We start from the raw sequence: 26,310 nt of genomic DNA, 5'->3' as shown, positions 1-26,310 counted from the left end.
AGTATTAAAGTTATTTCTCTTCCTTGGTTCTCTGAGGTCTGGCTGAGCAGTCTAAGATTACTAGTTCTCAAATATGTTTTCAAGTAAGCAGGGTGCAGAATTGGAGAAGATCCACAATGTAGGCCTGGTAAATTCCAAGACACCCAGCCAAACAGGCAGTTTCCAGGGGCAGCAGGTAACTGTTACTCTCCCGCTGTACACTGAGGGTGTAAATGTTAGAGAGAGGCAACTGCCCAGGCCAACAGACCAATGTGTCTGATTGCTTTCCAGGGAGTCCAAGCTTGGGGCACAGCACCGCTATTCCTGTCCCCACCCTTTACCCGCCAGAGCTCTCACACACATGGCTGGCTGCCTGGCATAAACTTTTATGGAGAAACGCACTTACCCTCCTATCCACACGGAAGCAGAGAGAAAGCAAATAAGACCCTTGAACTAAACAGTCATCCCAGAGTTCCATCCACTGTGGTGATGAGTCACTCGACGCAGCCAATGAGGGCTCTGTGAGCGGTCTGACTTAGGCAAAGGATACTTAAGGCTCAATTACTCTAAGACCGGTTATTAATCAACTACTACAGGGATTCCAAAACATGGAATGAAGAAACAGAATTCAAAGTCAAAGATGGGTGGGCCTTTTTTGTTTATTAATATTTATTGTGTGTGTTTAGCTAACCTTCGTAAACTTTGCAGCTAATGCAGCTCCACACTTTGTCCTGTCAAGGAAATGCATCTTATAGCAGAGAGCTGGCCACCTGCCAAACCAAACAATTCCTGAGCCGGCAGCAGGGCTGGGAAGCAGCAGAGTTGCCATGCTGCTAACTTGTCAAACATACATACCGGTTTTTCTTAACAACAATGGGGCACGTGGCTGTTAGAAGCCCGAGGAACTATCAGAAGACAGATGAGGTATAACTACTTCGAGAGCATTCGCGCCATCAACCATCTATCCAAAACTTCCTTCATCCTGTTTTTGAAGAGGTGTTTCTGTGGCTGGAGGTCTGACACAGTCAGACCTACTGAGTGACTGAGCAATGCAGCAAGTAATAAAGAGCACACTGGACACAAAGGGCCAAGAAGAAACATAATGACAAGAGATTCTACAAGGATCAAAGAGAAAGTCTTCACATCATATCATCAGAATTAAACAGCAGAAAAGCACGGAGTGCCAAGAGTTAGATTCCGAAGTTAGTCTGCATGTCTTAATAGATTGATATGGCTGACTGACAAGCATTTTATTCTTATACTAGTCTACTTCATCTTATCAAAAAGTGTGGCTCTGCCTAGGACTTCCCCTCACTGCCTAAGCTGAGCTCTATTTTAGCATAAATTTAGGTTTACTCTTTTAAACCAAAGACTACTTTTATTTTAGCAAAATACAATCTGGCAGTGCAGCCAACCACAATCTGCCCCAAAATGACTTAGCTCTAGCAGCAGCCATGAAGAGACAACAGTCAGGGCTGGAATCATAAGCAAGATGACAAGAAGGAGTTACAAGACTTTAATTTGCTCAACACAGAGATCATTCTTCTCAGAGGGGAGTAAGCTGGGGAAAAGTGCTGTGTACAAACAGCAGTCTCAAGATTCCAAAGTGGGAACTTTGGAATTACCCCTCAGCAAAAGTAAAAAGACCACAACAAATTCCACATAATTTATTTCTGAGGGTTGCTGTTGTTGTTGAAGTGAAATCATGGAAGCAAATAAGGAGAGGAGGAAGAAACTAATGAAAGAAATGAATTTAAATTTTAGAACATGGTGAAAAGGGAACTATTAAGTACCTGAAACTTTATATTACCTAAAATAACTGAATCCTTACAAAGGTAATCACAATAGCCTCATCTCCATTTTACAGAAGAAGAAACTGAGGCTGCGGGGAGGTAGGTAACCTTTCCAGGATTGCACCGTTTGTATACAGAGGAGCTAGGGTCAGAAGGAGAGGATATGGGAGATCTTAAATCATTCCAAACCCCCCTAACTCAGAAGAAGAAATCTTAGCAAGAATATATTAAAAAGCAGATGGTATGACTAAAACCATAAAGGAAAAAGTCCACTACTAACCCAGTTCACAAATGTTGCTATAAAAGAAATCAATGCCTGTGCAACATCTTAGGGGCCTGTAATGCATATATATTCAAACACCACACTTATTCTGCTTTACATGCTAAAAGAAGCCCAACATCCTTCATAATTTTATATCTTAAACATGATTATGATGAAACACTATTTCCTGATCCTTCCCAGCTGCTGACCCACACTGTAAATCAAACTCCATCTGGTTTTTTCATGTTTGGTTTTTGTCATATAATACAAGGGTGGATAAGCCAACTTGGGATTCCTTGGGAGAACAGGAATTTTTCAGAATTTTCAAATAAAGAGCTTTACACCTGTGTGTGAAGAAGACTGACACACAGTTTTGCACACTTATATGACGGCAGCCTCGAAGTTATGGGTGCCCTCAGGACTGTCCAGCACATTTAAATGGCCCTGTATGTGCTGATCTTCAAGGCTAAGTACACAGATCAAGATCTGAACCCAAAACAAAGAAAAAGAAGAGAGATAAAAATGGCAAGGTACAGGACAAAGAACTTTCTTCAGAGTCCCACAAACCCAAGTTTTATTTTACAGAGCAGAAAAACTGCTTTACACATTAAAATATTGAGCCAGGGCTATAAAAGAATAAGATGGGAATTCTTTAAATCTTTCAACACTTTTTGTCCTGTCTTCCCAAAGCCCTGCTTTTCCCAGATTTGAATTATTTTGCAGCAAGCATGGACCATGGACCTTGGTCTCATCTCTTGAAAATTCAGGAAGCAAACCAGGTGAGAGAGCCTCCGTTTCCAATAAATAAGACTACTCAACACCCACCTGATCTCCATGGAGACATCCCTTAAATGGAAAAGAGTGAAGTCAGACATTTTCTCTGCTCTTCTTTCCTCTAAGTGAGGGCACGCTGTTCTTTTCTCCTTCTCCACACTCCACACTCCCCCAACCCTCAGGAAGTTCTATCAGAGGGCCAGATCTGTACCAATAATCTCCCTTCTCTGCCCCACATAATTCTCTCTCAGTTAAACTAAATAGCAGCTCAATGGTGAAAAGAAAACCAGCCATGGTATTTGTAGAAATGTAGGGTGGCTGCAGAAAAGCCTAACACCCGCCACAAACATTTGCCGCTGATATACAGGTCATGCTTTGTGAAAACTGACATCTAATTATCAGGTTAATTCCCATCAAACCTGTGGAAAATGCATTTATTAAAAGCAGTTCATTTACAGCCTATGCTCTAAAATTAAGGTAACTGCTAAAGCAGAAAAATCTGGAACCTGGTAGTTGTCCTTGGCACTAAATGAATCACATCTGTATCTGATAATAAACTTGCCTAAAGAATTTCATCTGAGAAAAATCTCAGAGAAAATGGAAGGTCTCTTGGGTAAGAAAATTAAATACAATTTTCTTCATCTAATTCAAAACATTAAGTTTAGTTTGGTCCAATTCTGCTATTTGAGAAGAATTTATGAAGGCAACTAAAGCACAAATAATGATTGAAGAAAGTCTGGTAATCGTTCTTATTAATGACAGTCTGGGAGCAAGAAACAACCTGAGAGCGGAATCTGGAACCCACAGGGTGAGTGACACTGGAGGTGAGTCTTACACAATAAAACCCCCCAAATGTCCCACACCACAGCAGTCCTCTTAGAAGCAGGCACTTATGGAGGTGCATTCCCAAAACTCTCAGAACTCCCCACTGGTGGGCACAGGCTAGGTTGCAGGTGAAATACAAGACCCCTTGGGCCTGATGAGTCTGGGGCACAAAGCCTCAGGCAAGTCTTGTCTAGCAAAGAGTAACTATTTACATCACATATTATGGGGACTAGATTGTGGGAAAGTCTGGCAAGCACTACCTAAGGCCGTCTCTCACAACTTAATCAGCACAGACCTAGATCCCCTCACCCTGTTTCTTATAGAGATGGGTCTAAAGCTAACAGCCACCAATCTTTTATTTATATGAATAAACAAAGTACAAATGGAAAAAACTATTAAATCCCTAACTGCTAGATGAGAAATACATATATGACCAGATCTTGAAAATCATCCAGTATGTAAAACCAAAAGGAAAAAAAAAGTGAATCCTTAAAAATGAACTACGTAAGATATGTAAAATGCTATTTATCTGAATACACTATAAGCAAAGATGTTTTACAAATCATACTTTTATTGAGCCCTTTGGGGGTCTCACAATCCTCCTCATATAAGACATTCCATTATCTATCACTCTAAAAAAGGAAAAGGCACTATCCTGGGAGATGTGTTCATTATAGACCTTTCTCCCCCACACTATATGTAATTGTGAACATTTGGCCAGAGTTCTGATAGAACAGCTGGAAAACTTGTTACCAAAGATTATTCATCAAATTCAAGTTGGGAGAGAAAAAGCTGTCATAGAAAAATCCTACTGGACATGAAGTCCTTCACGTGATCTATCAATGGGACTTAATAAGGTACAGGATTAAACAACAGAGAGGTCGCTATGATTGCATTATATGTTTACACATTCTATATAGTGTCATTTAGAACACCTTAAACATCAACAAAAGTGGGTTCTCTTTTCTAATATTTTATAAAGGAGTTAAGGATGTTTAACCCCCAGGGCTGTGTTACCTAGTAGCTGATTCTTTATTTGGTTTGGCCATTCATGACAATCACATCTATAGAAGGAACTAAAGATCAAGTCTAAATGCCAATTAAATAAAAACAAACTCTAGCATAGAGACGGGGTGAAAGTTTCTGTCTAATCAAAAGAGAAATACTGACTGTTTCTCCTGTTTTGAAGGACTACACAAGGAAGCAAATACAAACAGAAAGCATTTTCTTAATATATCTACTGTGGAGGACTATGGATGCCTTGGAGGACAGTGAGATGTGGTAATAAATGTCTGAAAAGGTTAGAACCTATACTTCTGAATGCTATCAGTGTTGTAACCTCAATAAAAATGTTACCTCAATTAAAAAAAAATAAGTTAGAAAATAAGTAGGAAAGACACATGAAAAAAAACCCAAGCATTTCGTTGAAACTGTAACACCAAAAAGAGATAAAGTCTTAAACTGGAAAAACCCTCTTTTTAGTCTCCATTCTTTTTCTTTAAGGATTCAAAAAGCCTAAAGCAGGTTCTTCATCTCATTGTAACTTCCCAGATGAGTTCACTGTCAAATAAATAATCAGAGGAGAAGACATCCCTCTATGGGTTTTAAATCTGGAGTCTGACAATACACATGATTTCAAAGAGAATGTTGAAGAGAAAATCAAAATAACTGCACCTCTATCAAGAGTCTACTGGTTAAATATATTTATAAAGAAATTTGTTCTTTTAAGAGAATAGGGATAAGACCCAAAGTGAAGTGATATATCAGAATTTTTCTGTACTTAAAGGAAGAATGATTAGACTTTTGATATAGTGTGAAATTCCAACAAAATTTTTTATTTCAAAGCAAGTGTGTTTTATAAAATAGATTTCAAGAAACAGATCATATTCATTAACAGTATAACAAAAATTATATTCATTAGAGTTTTAAATTAGCAGTATTTTAAGCATATGTTGTAAATTTGTGTTTCCTCCAGTGAACTCAAAACACAGTTATTTTTAGTAAGGCTGAAAAAGGATCATTTCAAGTTTTAAAGAAGCAGCCAATTACATAAAATGTGTACTTCATTCATCAAATCTAAAAGAAAACAGACTTAGCTTCTAAAATTCCAAATTAATTAGAAAAAATTAAAGCAAAACAAGAGAAGGTGGTAGTGACTAGACCATTACAGTTAGTACCAATAAGAACACAATAGAAATACATGCATCTGTAAGTTCATATATATATAAGGTGTAGCAAAATTATTAATGCATTTTCACCAGACACCAACTATTTGCCACATATTGTGCTAAGCACTAGGAATAAAATGCCCTTATCACCCACAAGGCATTGAGGAAACCCTCAATCTAGTCACTGGAGAGTCTAGAAAAGGCTGAAAAGAGAATATCCGAGATAATAAAAGTGTTGAGTAAATGTGACCCAGGAGGAAATGTTAAAAAAAAAAAAATTAAGTTTGGTTCACTTAGACAAGAGAAGACTGAACAATAACTTCATAATCTTCAAGGAAATAAGAGGATGCTGACCAGCTGTTCTCCAACTCCGTAAGGACTCAAGTAAAGGATGTGGCTCTAAGTATGAGAATGTGAAGCTAAAAGTAGAGGGAAAAAAAGGACCTGCTGGTAAGGGATATCATAGACAGGAATGAACTCTCTAAGGAAGTAGTAAAACCTTCTGTTAAAGTCAGTCTAATTTTCATACAGGAGCATTAAGCCGTAGTTCCCAGGTAGGCCAGGAGAAGGACTGTGGAAGGTAACACTGAGAGAGCAAAGTGTGCTTGATGCCAGATGGCGCTAATTAAGCAAAAGCCAGTGCCTTTGCCTCTGGTGTAGTGACTCCAGGTGACTCACACTGGGCTGTGACATCAATGTATTCCCCACAACAGGGATGTTTCTGCAGAGGTGTTGCTAACTTAGAAGCATCCTCCTAAGCACATCTGCTGCAACTTGTACTATTTCATTTTGTGTTTTCCATCACGACTAAGTTTTCTCATCTTAAAAAACCCTCATCCTGGATGACAAAGAGAAAACACATTCCACTCAGTCTGTCTTTCTGAAGGGAGCTGTAATACCTGAGCAGAAGGCATGGAACACCTATTGGAGGGCTCTGCAAGTAAACGGTAGTAAGTGTATTGGGATATTAATCCAGAATTCCCCAGTTATCTCTGAAGCAGAAGTGAGTTTAAGCATCATTTCCCCATTCTAGTACTCTGTCCCCACTCAAAAAAAAAAAAAAAAAAAGTAAGTCTGTGATGAATGAATATCAAATTTTTCAATAAAGACACGATCAGCCTACATGAGTTTTTCTTTTGCCTCAGGCTTTAAATTCAGTTTGGTGAACAGTTACTGATGCAAATGTTACAAATGTTGGCATTTTATCATTATGGAGTTTTTGCGTCCATTTAGCTTTTCTTTTACAATGTACACTAAAATGCAAATTATCTTAATGAATGAATTTTGGGCGCCATCTTAAATTTTATACTTGAGTCTGACTCTACTCCTGACCCCTCCTGGACTTATACCTCACTCTATTACACAAAAATTAGATCAAAATGCAGCAGAGACCTACATGTAAAATGAATTACTTTTAAAAGAGAACACAGAAGAAAATCTCAGTGATTTGAGGTCACTCAAGGAGTTCTTAGATGTGACACAAAAAGGATTTTCTATGAAAGAAAAAAAAACTGATAAATTAGGTTTTATCAGAATTTAAATCTTTCATCTTGTGAAAAATGTCATTAAGAAAATGAAATGGGAAAAAAGTAACAGACTGGGAGAAAATAATTGCAAATCACATATTTTAAAAAAGAATTTGGTATCTAAAATATATGTGACTTTCAAAACAACATTAAGAAAACAAACATGATTTTAAAATGGGAAAAATACTTGAATAGGCACTCCACAAAAGAGGATATAATAATGGAAAATGAACACAAGAATACAGTCAACGAACACTGGCCATTAGGAAACTGCAAATTACAACCATGACGTGGTATCACTCTACACCTACTAGAATGTATAAAATACAATGCTAACAATATAGTGTTCCTAAGGATGTGGAGCATGAGGAAAATGCATACACTGCTGGTAGAAATACCAAACGGTATTGCTACTCTTAAGAATGGCTTGGCAGTTTCTTATAAAAATAAACATACACTCACCATATCAACAAGGTTACTTTTAAATGCTTATCATAAAGAAATAAAAACTTAATGTTTACTTAAAAACCTATGTAGGAATGATTATAGCAACTCTATCCAAATCTCCAAAGTCTGGAAACAATCAGTGGAATACTACTCAGCAATAAATTATGACAAACTGCTGATACACTCAAAGACCTGGATGAATCTCAAAGCTTCCTACTGAAAGAAGTCGGTCTAAAAAGGTTAGACCATTGAGTCCATTTATACAACATTCTTGAAAAGACAACAACCTAAGTTGGAGGTCAGGAGTGCAGGCAGGAGGGGGTGAGAGTGGCAGCATAAAGGAACTGTACTGTCTCCTGATCATGTAGATGGTGCTACATGAATCTATCCACGTGTTAAAAATCATAGAATTGTACCCTTTTTGAGAGGCTAAATTTTACTGTATAAAGTTAAAGGTTAAATTTTACTGTATAAATTTTACTGTATTAAATTTTATTTTTTTAAAGATTTATTTATTTTTATACAAGAACTGGGGTACAGGTCAGAGGCATGGGAGGGTGAGAGGATTCACCAAAGACAGAGCGGGGAGCAGAACAGGCAGATGGACTGAAATACACTGCTGAGGGGAGCAGCAGGCGAGACTACAGAGGTCTGCCACACCATGTGGGTATCTCCCTGGCCAGCTGGGAATTGAACTCACGCTGCAGAGGCTGTGGACAGCTTCACAGCACTGAGCTTCAACCAGCTGTGCCACCAGGGAGGCCCTTTACTATATACTTTTAAAAACAAACCAGGAGTATTAGCTTCCCTCATTTTCTCTATCTAAAACATTTTAAGACTCGATAAGGCAGATATTAAGAGTTCAACTACCATGAAATCAGTGGTTACTTTTCTCTCTACTCTAGGCCTACCAATAAGAACTCAACCATATTCTGCAAATCTGAGAATTTCTGACCTGAAACGTCCATCGCATGATCCTATTAGGTGCAGTGAGAACCATGAAGGAATTTAACGAAGTATTACAGATGATAACAGCTCTCCTGGGATATTGTGAGGTTAGCTCAGAAGGGGACTCCAGCTGAGTTCCAGTTACTGTTACTGAACTCTGGTATGTATGCTGCATGCTTCAGGAAATCCCAAGAATTAGTCAATTTTGGTTAGTAACCCAAATCACAAACACGGCCTAAATGTAATACTGTTTTTCATTATAGTCCAATGACAGCTCTTTTCTGCAGTGATTAAAGAAAAGAAGCTCCCATAAGTAGCCCTGACAGAGTGCTTCCTGACAATGAAACGTCCTCATGCCCATCCAGGACGTTAGCTCTGACCCTGGAACAGGTAGTGCTAGCCAAGGAACCATGTAACTGCTCTGCTGGCACATTTACACTAAAACTCTTATCATCTCCTCACGCCCAGGCCCCCTGCTAAATACTCATATATCTCAAAAGACCAGGAAATGACCAGTGCTTACATAACCTGCCTTTCTGTTCTCAATGAGCAAATGCTCCATATACTTATGTTGAGTACACTTCTTATCACTTGGCTGGGGGAAAATCACATATTTTATGAAATACAAACATGTTAACTAGGATCCATTTAGAATTTGTATTGTTTAATGCTACCAAGAAAATGAATTGCAGTAAAATTTCACTAGCTGATATGGCTTTATTCAAAATAATATATAATTCAAAGCAACTGCTATTGCCGAGTCAAACAACTGACTCATTTCTCTTTAATAAAAATCACACAGGGCCGCCCTAGTGGCCTAGGGATTAAATCTCAGCACTATCACTGCTAAGGCCTGAGTTTGATCCCAGCCAGGGAGCTAACCCACAATATGGCACAGCAGACCTCTCCTGTCTCGCCCACTGCTCCCCTCAGCAGTGTTTTCAATCCATCTGCCTGTTTAGCATCCCGCTCTGTCTCTGGTGAACCCTCCACTGACCCACCACTCTGGCCTACAGCCTTGCCCCACCACTCTGGCCTACAGCCCAGTTTTCTACATAAAAAATTAAATTAGGGCCTCTCTGGTGGCGCAAGGGGTTAAGACACAACCTATCCACAGCCAGTGCAGCACAGGTTCGATCCCTGGCCAGGAAGATACCCACATGGCGCAGCAGACCTTCCTGACTCACCCATTGCTCCCCTCAGCAGTATATTTCAGTCAGTCTGCCTGCTCTGTTCCCCACTCTGTCTTTCATGAATCCTCTCACCCCCCACACCTCTGACCTGTACCCCAGTTCTTGTATGCATAAATAAATACTTTAAGAAATTAAATTAAAAATAAATAAAAATCAGATAATGGAAAGCAAGTTAACTCAAAGTCCATTTTCTCCATCTGCTTGTGCTTCACATTAAGGTTTCACTATATTTTAGAAAGCAGATAAATGCCAAATATAGTCTTTCCTTCAGGTTTATTTTCAGTTGGCTTTTGCACTGTTGACAGCTCAACCTTCCTCTGTGTACTAATGCTTGTATGATTCTGCCTGTGCAAAGACACTGCTTGACTCCTTTATTTCTAGAAAACTTTTAAAGAAGTACAAGTGAGGACCTGATCAGTAAGACAGACAATTCGTCTATTCCCAGTACAAAACAGAAGAACAGATGCGCTCCTTAACTCCTTCAAAGACATGCTTCATAGGCAAAGCTTCATTTACGCTTTCTGTAAAATGGCTCTTTGAAAAAAAAAGCCAGATTTTAAACCAATAGAAGATACCTAATACTTGACATTCTGAGGTTTTTTTGTTTTTGTTTTTAGAGCATAACTGACGGTTGCATAATCTAGATTTATTGCTCACAGAAAAGGAACAGTCAGGAGAACAAGTGGTAGAAAGAAAACTCTAAGATAATCCTTGCTTTTTGCTAACTTCTTTGTCATTAAAAATGTTGCCAAAGTTAAACAACCCAAATGCCCAAAAATAGATGACTGGATCAAGAAGATGTGGTACATATATACCATGGAATATTACTCAGCATTCAAAAAAGATAAACACATGCAATTTGCAGCAACATGGATGGCGCTGGAAGGGATCATGCTCAGCGAAATAAGCCAGAAAGAAAAAGAAAAATACTGGATGTCTCACTCATAGCAGGAATCTAGAAAACTTAAATAAGGGACCAGGAAAATGAATAACTATAAGAAAGTGAAAATCAAAATCAACAAAAAACTATGAGCCAGAGACACTCTATGGGGGCTAGGGGGCGGGAGGGGAGGGATTGGGGTCAAAATAAGGGGGTTGCAATTGTATGGGGAATATAAAAATAAAATTTATTATTAAAAAAAATGTTTCCAAAGTTAATCAAATAATATTTAGATAACCACAAGTCAATTTTTTACCCTAAAAGACTTTACAATTATATTTCCTATGCTGGGATTCTCAATCCACTTTGAAATATCTAAGGCAGTTTAGTTGAAAATACCAAAGCCAATTTCCCTTTCCCTCAGCAGCCATAGGCGATATCAGTTGTGCTAGATGCTATAGCTCGGTCTTAGTTTTTTTTCTTTTTCCTCCTCATTTTGTTCAGTCAGTATTTATAGAAAGAGAGGTCTCTCACCAAAGTACCTAAACAAACCAACCAAAAGAGAAGTCAGGCTTAGGTGTGAAATTTCTGGCTGTTTTCCTTTCCTTGTTTTTTCTCCTTACCCAATGGAATGAGTGCTATCTGTTTAAAATTCTTGTGAAAAGCAACAGAGATAAAGAGATCAAGTTATTAAATAATACCAGGTCAAAACAACTTTATTTTATTCTTCTTGGGTTAAAGTGTATAAATGGTAATAGGCTAGCACAACTGCATAAACAATGTTCCTTGATTTATATTAGTTAAAAAGGACATTCTATTAGTCATTCTGCAACAAATCATAGTTACTAAGCTAATAATAGATTATAATGTTATTTCAGAGCATTTCCAAAAATAACTAGAACTTTAGAAGGTTTAAAAATATCTGTATTTCTTCTAATCATAATTACTTTTTATCATAATTAATTTTTATAAATTGAAACATCATCTTCAAATTATATTTTAGCCATTCTTTTCTATTATGCTTTTATCACATAAAATAAACTAGTAGAAGACTGCTGCACAATATATTAAAAACCTAGGATTTCTCCTATGCAATCATAAAAGTAAATTTCTAAACTCAAGATTCATATTATATTCTGGAATTTATCTCAGAACACAGGCCAAACACACCACTCCTATCACAAAGATTGAGTTACTAAAAAAAAATTAAATAACAAATAAGTTAGGTAATAAATAGAATGTGTGTATGTTTAACCTGAGGAAGCAACAGAACTACAAAGGAAACATCCCATCTCAAAACATTCTTAGCTGGATTGTAAGATACGTGCAAACATCATGCAGTGAAGAGAGTGAAGTTCTATACTAGAAGGAGGTAGAAAAATCTTCAGCGAATATGAGAATGCAAAGTAGAATTACATTTTAAACTACTTATTGTGAAGACTGTAGGACAGTTTTTAGTTATTAAGAAATTAACTGTATAGACTGTTAACATCTCCTGGCTGAGAACAATATCGGGTTCCATATACACATTGAGCTCAGCATTCTAGAATATACTCTCTAGGGGGTTATTTGGTTTTAGAAGATGGTGTGGGAAGAATACAATTAATCACACTTTATGAAGTAAATGGACACATCTAGGATAAACCTAATCAAATAAGCATACTCCCAAATGTTAAAACGTTAAGAATATAAAACATTGCCTTTTGGGTAAATTAAAACACAATAGAATGTATATAACTATAGCAGAGTGTGGTATTTCCCAAAGAAATGACTCTTCTGACTTTTAATGACAAAAATAAAATAAAATGAGAGTTGGTTTTTGGTCCTCTAGCAAAGTACCCTTTACGCATTCCAAAGAATGCATTTGTTTGTTTCCTTACATTGAAGAAGCCTTAAAACTTGAGAAAATAGGTCAAAGGGGCAATTTAAAGTCCCTTTAACATATCACTCTACTATATAAACAGAAAATGATACTGTTTGATGTTAACAAAAAGAAGAGACAAATAAATCCTAAATCAGTTCTTTAAAAGGCTACTTTAAGGGCCTCCCTGGTGGTGCAAGTGGTTAAGACACAACCTATGAAGCTATCCACAGCCACTGCAGCACTAGTTCGATCCCCGGCCAGGGAGCCTCTCCTGACTCACCTGCTGCTCCCCTCAGCAGTGTGTTTCAGTCAATCTGCCTGTTCTGTTCCCTGCTCTGTCTCTGGTGAATTCTCTCACCCCTCACACCTCTGGCCTGTACCCCAGTTCTTGTATGCATAAATAAACAAATCTCTTGCCATTAAATGTGTGGTATTTTCGATCTACTTAATGACAATTCTGCTTTGTCTACTTTTCTTCATTTGCTTGTCCCCGAAATGCTCAGTTCTCCTCGGGCTCATTTTTCTAATCTTGGTACCCTTTATCAGACTAATCAGCAAGCTCCATTTCAGCTATGAACTATCCTGCCCCAAAACTGTGCCTTCTCTCTCTCAAGCACTAAATTCATCCACCCATGTGCCTACTGAGCTTCTCCAACAAGGAGGTACCACAAGTACTTCAAGCCCAACAGATCAACAACAACTCACATTTCTTCTCAAATCTGCTTTATTCTTTCCTTTCTTTCTTTTTAAAATCTTGAGTGGAGAAACCTAGTCTCTCACGTTATATACCTCGCAATCTTCATATACAAATGAATATCAAATGTTGTCAATCTAACTTCCACATTTCAGTAAGAATTAACTGTTCTAAAACCTAAATATGAGTGTCACTTGCTTGCTTTATGTATCTATAAATATATATTATATATACTATATGTATATATACTATATGTTATATATATAACCCAAATGCCAAAAAATAGATGACTGGATCAAGAAGATGTAGTACATATACACCATGGAATATTACTCAGCATTCAAAAAAGATAACCACATGCAATTTGCAGCAACATGGATGGCGCTGGAAGGGATCATGCTCAGCAAAATAAGCCAGAAAGAAAAAGAAAAATACCGGATGGTCTCACTCATAGCAGGAATCTAGAAAACTTAAATAAGGGACCAGGAAAAAGAATAACTATAAGAAAGTGAAAATCAAAATCAACAAACAACTATGAACCAGAGACACTCTGTGGGTGGTGAGGGGTGGGGAGGGGAGGGATTGGGGTCAAAATAAGGGGATTGCAATTGTATGGGGAATATAAAAATAAAATTTATTTAAAAAAATAAATATATATGTACATGTGTGTGTTTTCGTGTGTGTAAAAAAGCCAAAAGATAAAGTAGTTAAAGTTACCTTTTTATTATGGCATACAAAGTCAGCTTACCTCTCTGTGCTTTCACTCCTGTGTCACTCTCTAAAGACACAATTGTGTTCTATAATGGGCATTACTTATACTTCCTATGTAAACCATTCACACATTCAATAAATACTAATTTGGCAAGTTTGTGGCAGGCATTATTCTAAGCACTGAGAATATGCTGTAAACAAAACAAAGTTTCTGCCCTGCTGGGGCTTATATCCTGGTGGAAAGGTCAGACACAAACATAGAATAGATGAGGCAATAGTAAGTGCTTTAGAAAAATGGATTCAGCTAGAAAAGCAACTCAGAGCAACACAGCAAGCAGCATGTTATGAACATTACAGAAATCCAACAAGGCTTTAAAAGTACAATCATACTTCTACATCTCTTTATTTATTTACATTTCAACTTAAATTACAGCTTAAAGACACAACACCATGAATGATACTGAAATGTACAGTCATTGAGAGGCATAACAGAACACAGATTACTTCTGGAACAACCAATTACAATAATTTAAATTTTTTAAAAGATTTATTTATTTATTTATACAAGCACTGGGTACAGTCAGAAGCGCGGGAGGGTGAGAGAATTCACCAGAGCCAGAGCGGGGAGCAGAGCAGGCAGAAGGACCGAAGTACACTGCTGAGGGGAGCAGCGGGCGGCAGGAGAGGTCTGCGCACCATGTGGGACCCTCCTCCAGTGGCCGGGGAGCAGCCAGGGATCGAACCGGCGCTGCAAAGGCTGCGGGCAGCTTCGCAACCCAGTGCTCAACCGCTGCGCCACTGGGAAGGCCCAATAATTTAATTTTTGAGATTAAAGTTGATGGATTCAAGAGTATATTTCCTTGATTCTAGTGTTTTAGTTGGCTCCTGGATGCACCCAACAAAAGTATTATTAGTGCTGACACATTTCAAATTATGTCATGAGATTAGAATCTATAAAACTTAAGTAAGCAGCTAGAATTAGTCTCATTGTTACTTCATTGTCTCTAACTAACTATACCATGGTTTCAAACTTAGGGCTTACACATTAAGACAGCTTAGTAATTCTAGAACACTGGAAACAGGAGCTTCTTACCGGTGATTTAAAAACAGTTGCTCAATTGTCTGAATCATTTAAGTGCATAATATGTCTCATTGGTTTAGAAAAGCTGAAACTGACAAACCTACATAAGAATACTGTTTAAGATATAGGATATTACTAAAGGATCTGAAAATGAGCCAAAAGAAATTTGCAAGGACAATATTTGGCCTGTTTCATACTCAGAAAATTACAGTGATTTGCCTCACTGTCTAAATAATAACACACTTTAAAGTTCTTTAAGGGAATTCATATCTTCCTCCAGGAATCTCTATTATTATTATTATTATTATTATTATTATTATTATTATTATATACATATGGCTCCAGTCTCAGGACATGAGTGAAGGAATGAATGAACAAATGAATGAATGAATGAATGAATGCTGGTATTTTAGTGCTTGTATAAATCTGCAAAGAAAACTAAAGGGTATTTTTAGGTATAGAAGTTTAATCTGGGGCCTCCCCAGTGGCGCTGCGGTTGAGCGCTGGGTTGCGAAGCCACCTGCAGCCTCTGCAGCACCGGTTCAATCCCCGCCTGCCCCCCCGGCCACCGGAGGAGGGTCCCACATGGCGCGCAGACCTCTCCTGCCGCCCGCTGTTCCCCTCAGCAGTGTACTTCGGTCCTTCTGCCTGCTCTGTTCCCCGCTCTGGCTCTAGTGAATACTCTCACCCTCCACGCTTCTGACTGTACACAGTGCTTGTATAAATAAATAAATAAATCTTAAAAAAAGAAGTTTAATCTGAAATGTAAACTTCCAAATAACTAAATAGAAATTAAGCTCAATGGAAACTAAGTCTCTACCTCGGTGACAACTCTCACAAACAGAATTTTGTCAAAATTTTCAAGGTTTAGGAAATAATGATACACTTCACTATTTTCTCAGAGCATAACTTTCCATTCCTGTCCACAATCCCCTAATCCTCACAAAGATGCACTTTGTGGGAAGTGCCTTTCTGTCTCCCATAAAACAATCAGCTTCTGCTCTCCTCATATTGGTAGACAGAGGGGAAAACATTCCAGACCCAGCTGAAATTCTGAATGCAGTGGCACACATATGAAATAGTGGGGCTGGGAGGAGAACGGCTAGACCAGTCCATCGTGGCACACTAATAGTTCCTACGTTGGAGAGAAAAGGAGGTACCACTGCAATGTAAAGGCCAGGGCTTATATGTGTTATAAAACCAAAACAAAAGCTGGCTGGGAGGCTAACTTCACTTCATTCTCAAGGCTGGGGAGCAAGAGCACACATACCGCATCCGTGATGTCTATTTCATACACCCGTTGGAACGTCCTGCGCTCAAAGAAAACAAGCTTGCCGCTGCCACAGCCCCTTTGAACAGATGTCCCGGTGACTATGAGTTTATCATCCGGACTGAAGCAGCAGTCAGTCCTACAGATAAAAAGAATTTGTAGGTATGAGCTATAGTCCCATGATGGTGCAGCAATAATGGGTCACATAAAATAAACATTATTATCACAAGAGGTAACCCTTACATACAGCTTACAGTAAGCCAAACACTTATATTAATTCATTTAATCTTCATAATAATCCTATGAGGTTCATATTATTGTCCCCATGTCACTGACAAGGAAATTGAGGCAGAGAGAGAGAGGTTAAATAAATAAACCTTGTCCAAGATCACAAAAGTAAATGGTACAGTTGGCTTCAAACATAAGCAGTCTGATTCCAGAACCTGTGCTTTGAACTTCCACACATTCTGTTTTTTTTAATGCAAAGAGAGTGTGGGGGGAAACTCAATATAGACATTGATGGTGTCTATAGACAAATGGACACTGCATGAATAATATCTAAGTAGTTATTATTTTGACCAGTTTTAGAACTTTTTTACCACTATCCTCAAATAGTCTAAGTATTGTCAAGCCAAGCACCATGAAATGAGGAGCGGGCCGCACTGCTGGCACCAAACTGGTGGCTGTGATTCAATTGCCCTTGTTACTGGGTGTGTGATCACCTGACTGTGAGTGATCTCAGCTATACAGTGAACATTTCTTGTAGCAGGCATCGAGCTCAAAAAATTCTCTCCAGCTATAAAACCATAATGGTTTGTCCATTTTTTAAAAAAAAAATTTAAAGATTTTATTTATTTATACAAGAACCAGGGTACAGGCCAGATGCGTGGGAGGGTGAGAGGATTTACCAGAGACAGAGTAGGGATCAGAACAGGTAGACTGACAAAATACACTGCTGAGGGGAGCAGCAGGCGAGACAGGAGAAGTCTGCTGTGCCACGTGGGTTTCTCCCCAGCCAGCCGGGATGGAACCCACGCCACAGAGGCTGCGGACAGCTTCACAGTGCGGTGCTCAAACACCTGCGCCACCAGTGAGGCCTAGTTTGTCCATGTGTTTACCAGGTATGTGCCAAGAGCAATAGCCTGCATTGGGGTTAGTGCTCTGTTACTGCACAGCTGCCTCCTTTTGATGCTTCCTTTACCTTCTGGATTCTTCCTTCTGAATCATTATTTGATGTAGACGTGAAATTTTATTTCCACCAAAATAGAAAATTTTGTCTAGACACCAACTATAGGGTACAGAGATCAAATCCCACCTCAGCAACCTCAGAAAAAGCTTGAAGAGCTTCTGTTGTCGACTTACTAGAATAGTGACCACAGTGTTTAGCTACCTAGTGCAAACAGCCTAAACAAGTGAAGTACCCTGAATTACTGACTAGAATGACAGAAAATTTTGGGAAAATGATAATGTAATAATGTTCAGGAACTATAAAAAACTGCTTTGATGGTATGAGGGTTGAATTTTTAAAAGGCAACAAATACATACATCTCTGCCATTTATAGAATATTAAAAGAACAATTCAATCCCTTAAAATAGTTTTACTATCTCAAGACATACATATGTGTGCATACACACACCACACATGTGTGTCTATATTATTCACACCAAACACAAGTTATTTAAACCTCAAAACATTTATTATAGTCTGAAAAATGTGTAAAATGAAAAAAAAATCTTTCACAAGATTTCATTCACTCTTCAAGTCTCTTTCCTACAAGATCTAAAATGCATTGATACAAATTAACATTAAGTGAAGAAATTTCTTTTGCATTCTTTATGCATATCAAATATTAAAAACATGCTACTTACATTGGGAACAAAGTGGGAAGACCAGAGGCTGAAAAAAGTGGCTTATTAAACTGTCGGATGTCCCATAATTTTAATGTATCATCACCTGATAGGGGAATGGAAAAGGAAAAAAAAAGACATGAATTGTACAAAAACAGTTTCAAGTTTAAAGTTTGCTAAATAGTGTGAGGAAAGAGGGAGGGAGGGTTGGAAGAAGGAGGTACATATACCATGTTTTATTTTTTTAACTGTTCAGGGAAGTTGAAGGCATTAGTTTCAAGAAGAGTAGAAAACTGTATGATAATGAATCAGTCTTCTAGAAATTACTTTCTAGATTGATGTAGCATCTGTAGGCTAGAAAGAGCCCTGGAGAATCTCCTTTAACAAATGATTTTAGAGCAGATGGTAAACTCCCTGTAGTATATTTCAGCATAACCTGACTTCTTAAGAAGATATTAATTTAACAGCCACCAGGACCGAAAATAGTTCAATTCACAACAGAATCTTATTCTCACCAGAACGTCAGTGAAGTTATTCATTAACATTAATGAGCATGAGCCATGTAACTCCCTTCCCTCCAGTGTAACTCTACCTGTGGCTATCATTCTTCACTTTGCTGGGGAATACAGCTTTTTCAAGCTATTTAAAGTATAATGAATATTCTTTTAAGAATCATTTGTTAAAAATATTTCCATAGGGCTACTAACTAATTCCCGGCCATAATGAAAGTCAAAACTCACAGAAGTAATGTCTTTGCTGTTCTTTCTTCCCCATGCCTGCAGCTGAGACTTGCCTCCACCCCTAGGGTCTAATAAGGAATCAGTACCAGGTGCAAGTGAGGTGGGTGGAGAATTCAACAAAAATCCCTATTCTTTTCCCACTACCCTTCCTCTGAAATGCAACTTTGGCAGGTACACTAATCTACAACTGGCTGGAACTAGAGACCTGCTTATCCTGAAAGAACTTTGTAAGATTTACCTTTTTGTTTTAGTTTTAAAAAGGATTACATTTCCTCACAGTTCTCAAAAAATAAGAAGACATGAATCTGCATCAACCCATTTAGCTAAATCCGCACGTTCTGGAGCCCGCAAGAGCACCTTACAAACACCACCCTGGGGACTGCTGAATACGCTTCCATCAGCCATATCCTATCCATCCAGGTAGGAAAGTGACAGAATAAAGCATGCATGTTGTGTTGACCAATTATGTTACCCAATAACTAGTCTAGAATGGAAGGAAAAGGTATGAATCACCATCAAAATGGCTTTGACTGAAATAGTCCTGTGCTTCTAAGGAATTATCAGCTAAGGGGGAGTCTAGCCTATGTTAGAATCCTCTGGGGAGAATTTGCAAATGTGCTTTTGCCCCCTTCTCTCTCCCCTCTCCGCCTGGGAGAGAAGGGTCCTCCACTCCCAGGCACAGGAAGGAATAGGAGAATTCTAAGTGGAGTGTTTATCGTTTGAAAAACCTTCCCAGGGGACTCAGATACTCTTGGAGTAAGAAGCAATGTTTGTTAGTAAAGAATATGTATAGTCAATTAAGAGTCATCTCAGGATTCAAGTTGTGTGTTAGAATTGAGGAACCAAAATACATACTTTGTACAGATATCCACCTTTGCCTTGTAAACAATCTAGTGTTGCTAGATTCATCTGGTCTACACCGGAAAGACTTAATCCTTTATGTAAAAATTAAGGCTATCTTAACATGACTCCAAATTACTTCCCCTGCTGGTTCTTCTCTCTCTCCACAAATGGACCTACCAGAAGACAGTCCTGGCCCATACTTTCCCAGAATGCTTTGCTCAGAGCTACCCTCACTATTCGCTCATTTTCTTCTATCACACATAGTTTATTCACATGAGAAAGATTTAGCAAAAAAATTATGAACAACCTATATTTAACCATATGGGTGTAGGTATGCAAACTTACAATATGGCCATATAGAATTATGCAGTTATTAAATAACAACATCCAGCAGTACAACATTTTTAAACTGAATTGAATTAGTGTTTGCACTGAAAAAGAAAACCAGCAGTCTGTATATAGAAGACATTGAAATACTAAGTCCAGAATAATAAAATGGTATAGAAAGAATATAGAACACCATTTACAAAATTCCTAAGTGAAAGGCAAAGGTTATCGTGGAGGTTTCAAACTCTTATGGAATTTGAACTAACCTAAAAGTTAGGCAAAAGAGTACATATTTTCTAAGATTTACTTGATAACTCTTAATAAAATAATATTGGTGAGGTAAAATGCACTTTAGTGAAAAACATCAAATTGGCAAAGATGCACTGACAAAACACAAAAGAGATTTACTAAGACTAGAATATTCTTTTTACATTTATTTGTATTTTTAATTGAGGTAACACTAGCTTACAATGCTGTATGTGACTCGGGGCATAGGACCACACCTCCTCATACGCACGGCGCCACTCCACACTCACCACCAAGGCTTAGTGTGGCATTTATTAGAGATCATTTTATTTATAGAAACACATCAAAAAGTTTTTTGACCTACCTCCGCGAGAGGCAAGGACACTACCATCATAGGAGAAAGTCACGCAAGAAGTGTCGGTGCCTGGACCATGAGCCTGTTTGTAGTGGAATTTAGGATGAACCTGTTTACAAATAGAAGCAAAGTGTCAACATCCAAAATTCAGATAAGAACATTTCTGTGGCAGGAATATTTCACTTTACCACTAAGAAAATGATATGCAACTCTAAGTACTAATTTCACCTGATTTTGTTTATTCTGAAAAAAAATTCAAGAGGTTTTTAAAAACATCCATTTGCTTTAATTAGAGGAAAAGTGATAAAGTTAAAACAGCAAACATTCATCAAACCTCCCTGGTAAGCACTGAGCAACACAAGCTTACCACAGCATAGAGTTTCTCTCATTATATGTATAAATTTGTTGGGACCATTTCCTATTGTTACATGAAAGCATAAATAAAAATAAAAACCACAAATGGAACATGTTATTTAATTACAAAATCTGATTATATTCCTAATCTACACCAGACATCACACATATAGTTGTAGGTCTTGAACTATCTTTAATGTACTGTAGGAAAATGTTATTGTTGATGATAGTAAACCCTACACAATACTTTAATATCCAAGACACCATATCCTTTACTAACTTGCTTTTTTAATGCTCACCATCACTGTACACATTGGGTTCCACTGTTATCTCTATTTTATAGGTTAGAAAATTGAAACATAGAGACTTTAGTACTTTGTTCAATGTCACATAGCTAGTAAATGGTAGAGTTGTGTGGGAGTTTTCTACTAACTTCAGAGTTGGGCAGCCATCACCACAATCAATTTTAGAACATTCCTTCTGTCCCCCAAAAGGAACTCCAAACACATCAACAATCACTCCCCACTTACCTCCAAGCACTCGTATAGTTTCTATATACTTGTCTATCTGAACATTTCATATAAATGAGCTCATACAATACGTTACATCTTTTTATGACTAGCTTCCTTCACTTAGCATGTTTTTTGAGGTTCATCTATGTGTAGGATATATCCTTACCTCATTTATTTTTATTGCCAAATAAAATATTCTATGGTATGAATACATCATATTGTATTTATCTACTCATCAGCTGATGACTACATAACGCTCCTTTCTTTCTTTTTTTTTTTTTTTCACTTATGCATTCGAGAAGTGGGTTACAGGCCAGAGGTGTGGGGGGTGAGAGGATTCACCAGGGACAGAGTGGGGAACACAACAGGCAGACTGACTGAAATACACTGCTGAGGGGAGCAGCGGGCAAGCCAGGAGAGGTCTGCTGCGCTATGTGCTCAGCTTCCCGGCTGGGGATCGAATCCGTGTTGCATTGGCTACGGACAGCCTCATAGGCTGCGTCACAACCCCTTGTGCCACCAGGGAGGCCCTTAATGCTCCTTTCTTTCCTCTCATTCATGAGACTATGGCCCGCATTATGCTCTGACTCTCCACTTTTCAGGCTTTCTCCCCAGGTGTACTTACAGTCCTTTCCCCTGCATATCTCTCCAAGTTTAATCCTGTCTTGGTAGCTGCTTCTCAGAAGACCCAAACTAACACAAGTAGTGTAGGCAGTGATGTGACAACAAAGATGGTAAGATTAGAATCTGGAACTGCCTCACGCATTGACTAGCAGGTAAACAGGATGTGATCCTAAGTGGAATATGGGGTACAGATACACCCTAGTACTTGGCAGTGGGCCAAGTGCTAGAGGTGACCTGAGAAAATGTCCTGGTGCAAGGAAATGTCCTTGTGAGTACCATGTTTTAGGCATTTAAAGGATGTGGGAGGAACAATGCCTACAAAAACAATGGTGTCAGCTGGTCTGCTAAGTCATCATGACACCCTGCAGAGGGGTAATTAGAAACTGTAGACCAAAAAGTTAAAGACTAAGTGGGAGAGCCAGAGGCCACAACAGTAGCTTTCAAAGAGGTACTCATCTCCTGCAGTGGAAGAACAGATACAGCTGAGTAATGAAAAGCGATCTGCAAGTTAACTTATAGAGCTCCAGAGACATTTAAATAGTCAGCCAAGGTGGGTCTTTAATGCTAAGATCAAGGCTCTATTAGGAAAAGTCTGAAACAATAAGATAGGATATTTGGACAGATGCCCACAGGATGCTAGTTCTTCAGACTCCCCTGGAGCCCTCACAGCTTAAAACTTGCTCTTGTCTAGAACTTCTTCTGTGCTGTAAGATGCCGCAACTGCCCCTCTCTCACAAGCAACAGGTACTTTCTCTGACACCTGCTCCAACCTCCTCTTCTGGCTGCTAGGCCAGCAACTAGACTTGCATTACAGCTGGAGAAGTGGTTGGACTTAGTAAGGAAGGGAAGCCATTATATACGAAAACAAATGCAAGAATTAGTTAGCTGCTACTGGCAGGAGTGATGAAATACCTGGAGTTGGATTTTGAGGGTGCTTGATCAAGGCTTTGATGCAAAAGTGGACAGGCAGGTTTTATTGATTTGGGGGGACATTCTTGCCCAGGGAATAAGGCAGTGTTGCCACTAGGGTGCCCAGAAAAGTGATGGCCAAAGTAAAATAAAACACCACAGGTCTCCTAGCAGATGGCTGAGAAGATGGAAGAAGTAGGCATGCTGTAATGAATATATCCTGTGACGCCAAAAACCAGAGTATTATTTTCCATGGGCGCCCCCAGGGGAAGTGCCATTCACCAAAGTCATGAGGAACACAGACAGTGAGAGGGAGCCGGTGTCACCAAGAAGCTCAGGGCATCTCTCTTCCTGTGCATAGGGTGAATGTCACAGAGCCAGGTCACTGAAATCCATAGGGATTATGGGGTCCAAAGTAATAAAATCCAAGTTCCAGTGCTTACTTGCTAATAGCTGAAAGGCTGCAGTTATTATAATGACCAGCAAGGTCAGAGAACAGCCAAGGGGTTTTGATGCAGAGGGACTGTGAAGATGGCAGACAGAACATGGCATTCGTGGGGACAGAGCTGGGGGGGCCAATAAAGACAGAGCTTAATATCAATAATTATAAAGAGAGACAAATGGAGGAACAGAAGGCTGAGGTGCTCACTCCAATAAAAGTCAGCCTCTCTTGCTCCGCTCTGAGCCTATTTTCAGATCAAAAGCCTAATGACTAGAGAGACAGCCAGATTCCTAAGACGAAGGACTTCTGACTCAGTGGAGCAATAATACCCCCAGGCCTTCCACCAAGAGATTTTTAACTACAGACTTGAATCAAATAATAATCTTAATTGTAGCCACTGTGCTGAATGAGATATCATAGTTAGAGGTTAATAAAGTCTTAGTGTGATTCTGGCTCAAGGACTACCACTGGCCTGGCCAAAGCTTTCTTAAAACTGTACTGCTGTCGGGTCTCCCCTGGTGGCGCAGCGGTTGAGCGCTGGGTTGCGAGGATGCCCGCAGCCTCTGCAGCACCGGTTCGGTCCCTGGCCACCGGCGAGGGTCCCCTGCCCTCTATCCATTTTTTCCTTTTTTGAAATGTTGGCAATAAATCTCTGACACATCCAACACTGCCTAAACATCTGCTTCTCAGAGAACACCAACAGAGGACTTTAGCAAACAAGACACAAGCAGAAAATTATAAAGCCATGAGCACTGGGATTGGCTCTTGTGGTTTTTAGAACCAGCCACCATGTGGAAAAGCATGGGCTGGCTTCCTGGATGATGAGGTGTGGGTGCGACCACGCCCACAGTACCAGGTAACGTCTAGCCACACACCAGACAAGTGAGGGAGGCCATTCCAGACCTAACCCTAGACCACACAACCCCAGCTGAGCTGTTAGTTAATGCAGATGCAATAGAGTCCAGTAGAAATCAGCCAAGTCAGTCCAGACCAGAAATACTACCCACCTGACAGGATCAGAAAAAATAACTGCTGCTTTACGTTACTAAGTTTTAGGGCAGCTTTTTAGGTGCCAAAAGTTAACTAACACACCATATAAAGAATATGAACAGTATCTGGCAGACAATAAATATTACATATGTGTTACAAGTCAGATGACATTATGGAACATTAGTATCAACTTTTTAAGAAGGTTGACTCTCCCCTACCTTAACATTCGACCAAATCATTTCTATCATAATCTAATACTTGTAGTCCTACAGTTAAAATTCATTCAACTTTATCATGTTTTGCATGTTATATAATCACTATATATATAATCTCTTACTTTTTGTACCACCTAAGAGAGAAGAATTCTTCTTAGCAATGTTTCTTATTCTTAGATGTGGTTGTTTGAAATAACCACTGCAGCCATTTCTGCTATAAATTCTTTGACTCTGAGTAAGACAATGATTCCAGCAGTCAATACTGAAGTGAGAAGAAAATGTTTAGAAACAGCTCACTCTTGAAGGATATGGAAGGGACAATCACAGTTGTGTTGGGTTTCTTTGTGGCACTAGATGACAGTTCTTTCCCCATATCTCTGACTCTCTTTCAAATGGGTCAGCTCAGATTATGGCTTTCCCAGACACATCATGTGAACTCCAAGAAATCCAGTCAGTCTTAGAATACTGTATAATGTTATGCATCACATATCGTAGCGCTTACAAGAGGAACGTACTTAATAAATATAGCAAATGAAACTCTGAACTTTTGAGCATATTTCAATGAAACAATATATATCATAGAAAGTTGACAGCTTTCCAAGTTTCTAACTTTTTTAAAAAAGATAATTATGTTCCAGCCATAATATTTTTCCCCTCTTCTTCTTCCTTCCTCATCCCTCCCTCCCTCCCTCCCTCCCTTTCTTTTCAAGAAACAATTTAAGGGGACCCCTGGTGGCCTAAGGGGACCCCTGGTGGCACTACCACCACTAAGGCCTGAGTTGATCCCAGGCCAGGGAGTTAACCCACATGGCGCAGCAGACTCTCTTGTCTTGCTCCTCAACAGTGTATTTCAGTAGATCCACCTATTCTGCTCCCCACTCTGTCTCTGGTGAATCCTCTCACCCCCCCATACCTCTGGCCTACATCCCAGTTCTTCTATACATAAATAAATAAAGCAATCTTTATTTTTTTAAAAAAAGAATTTAAACACAAAAAATAGTGACACCTGATGAAGGTTTTTGAAAAGATCATTCCTCATGGACTATCACATTATCATGTTAGAATAAAAATGTAAGAATCTACATTTATGGAGAACCCACTATATATATACAACACTGAGAAATATAAATGAAGAGACAACAAGATGTTCTTGAAATGATTTTCAAGTTGGGAAAGAAGGAAAAGCATGTAATACCTCTTATTCTTTCATAAAACATTTACTGCATCAACTATAAGCCAGACATTGCGTGAGATACAGAGGGTACCAAAATGACTAAGAATTGGCTTCCACCATAATGGGGAAGTTCAGGGGAGGGAGGGAGAGTGAATACAAATGAGAGTAATCATATCCAAGGCTGAACTCTCCCACAGAGTTCTCCACACATAGTTCAGGTTCACTATTGCAACCACTGTGGTTTCAGAAAACAGATATGACTTAGCATTTATTTTTCAACTGTGTTTGGCAAAGAGACAGTCCAGCCTCCATTCAT

General features: G+C 38.9%; 1 protein-coding gene across 4 annotated transcripts in view; it reads right to left on the bottom strand.

Annotated features, from left to right (window-relative positions):
• WDR70 (WD repeat domain 70) overlaps positions 1-26,310 on the bottom strand; it is a gene marked incomplete at its 5' end in the record, with an annotated part of 197,418 nt that overhangs the window by 19,240 nt on the left and 151,868 nt on the right. For all 4 annotated transcript variants that reach the window (XM_084233166.1, XM_084233167.1, XM_084233168.1 and 1 more), the window contains 3 exons: positions 16,416-16,554; positions 18,285-18,369; positions 20,784-20,883. In XM_084233166.1, coding sequence (XP_084089292.1) covers positions 16,416-16,554; positions 18,285-18,369; positions 20,784-20,883 — 324 coding nt within the window. The remainder of the gene's footprint in view (positions 1-16,415; positions 16,555-18,284; positions 18,370-20,783; positions 20,884-26,310) is intronic.

Source organism: Talpa europaea (assembly GCF_964194135.1).
Source record: "Talpa europaea genome assembly, chromosome: 5".
Lineage (NCBI taxonomy): Eukaryota > Metazoa > Chordata > Mammalia > Eulipotyphla > Talpidae > Talpa > Talpa europaea.
The sequence above is the reverse complement of the archived record's forward strand: the minus strand, read 5'-3'. Positions and strand labels throughout refer to the sequence as shown.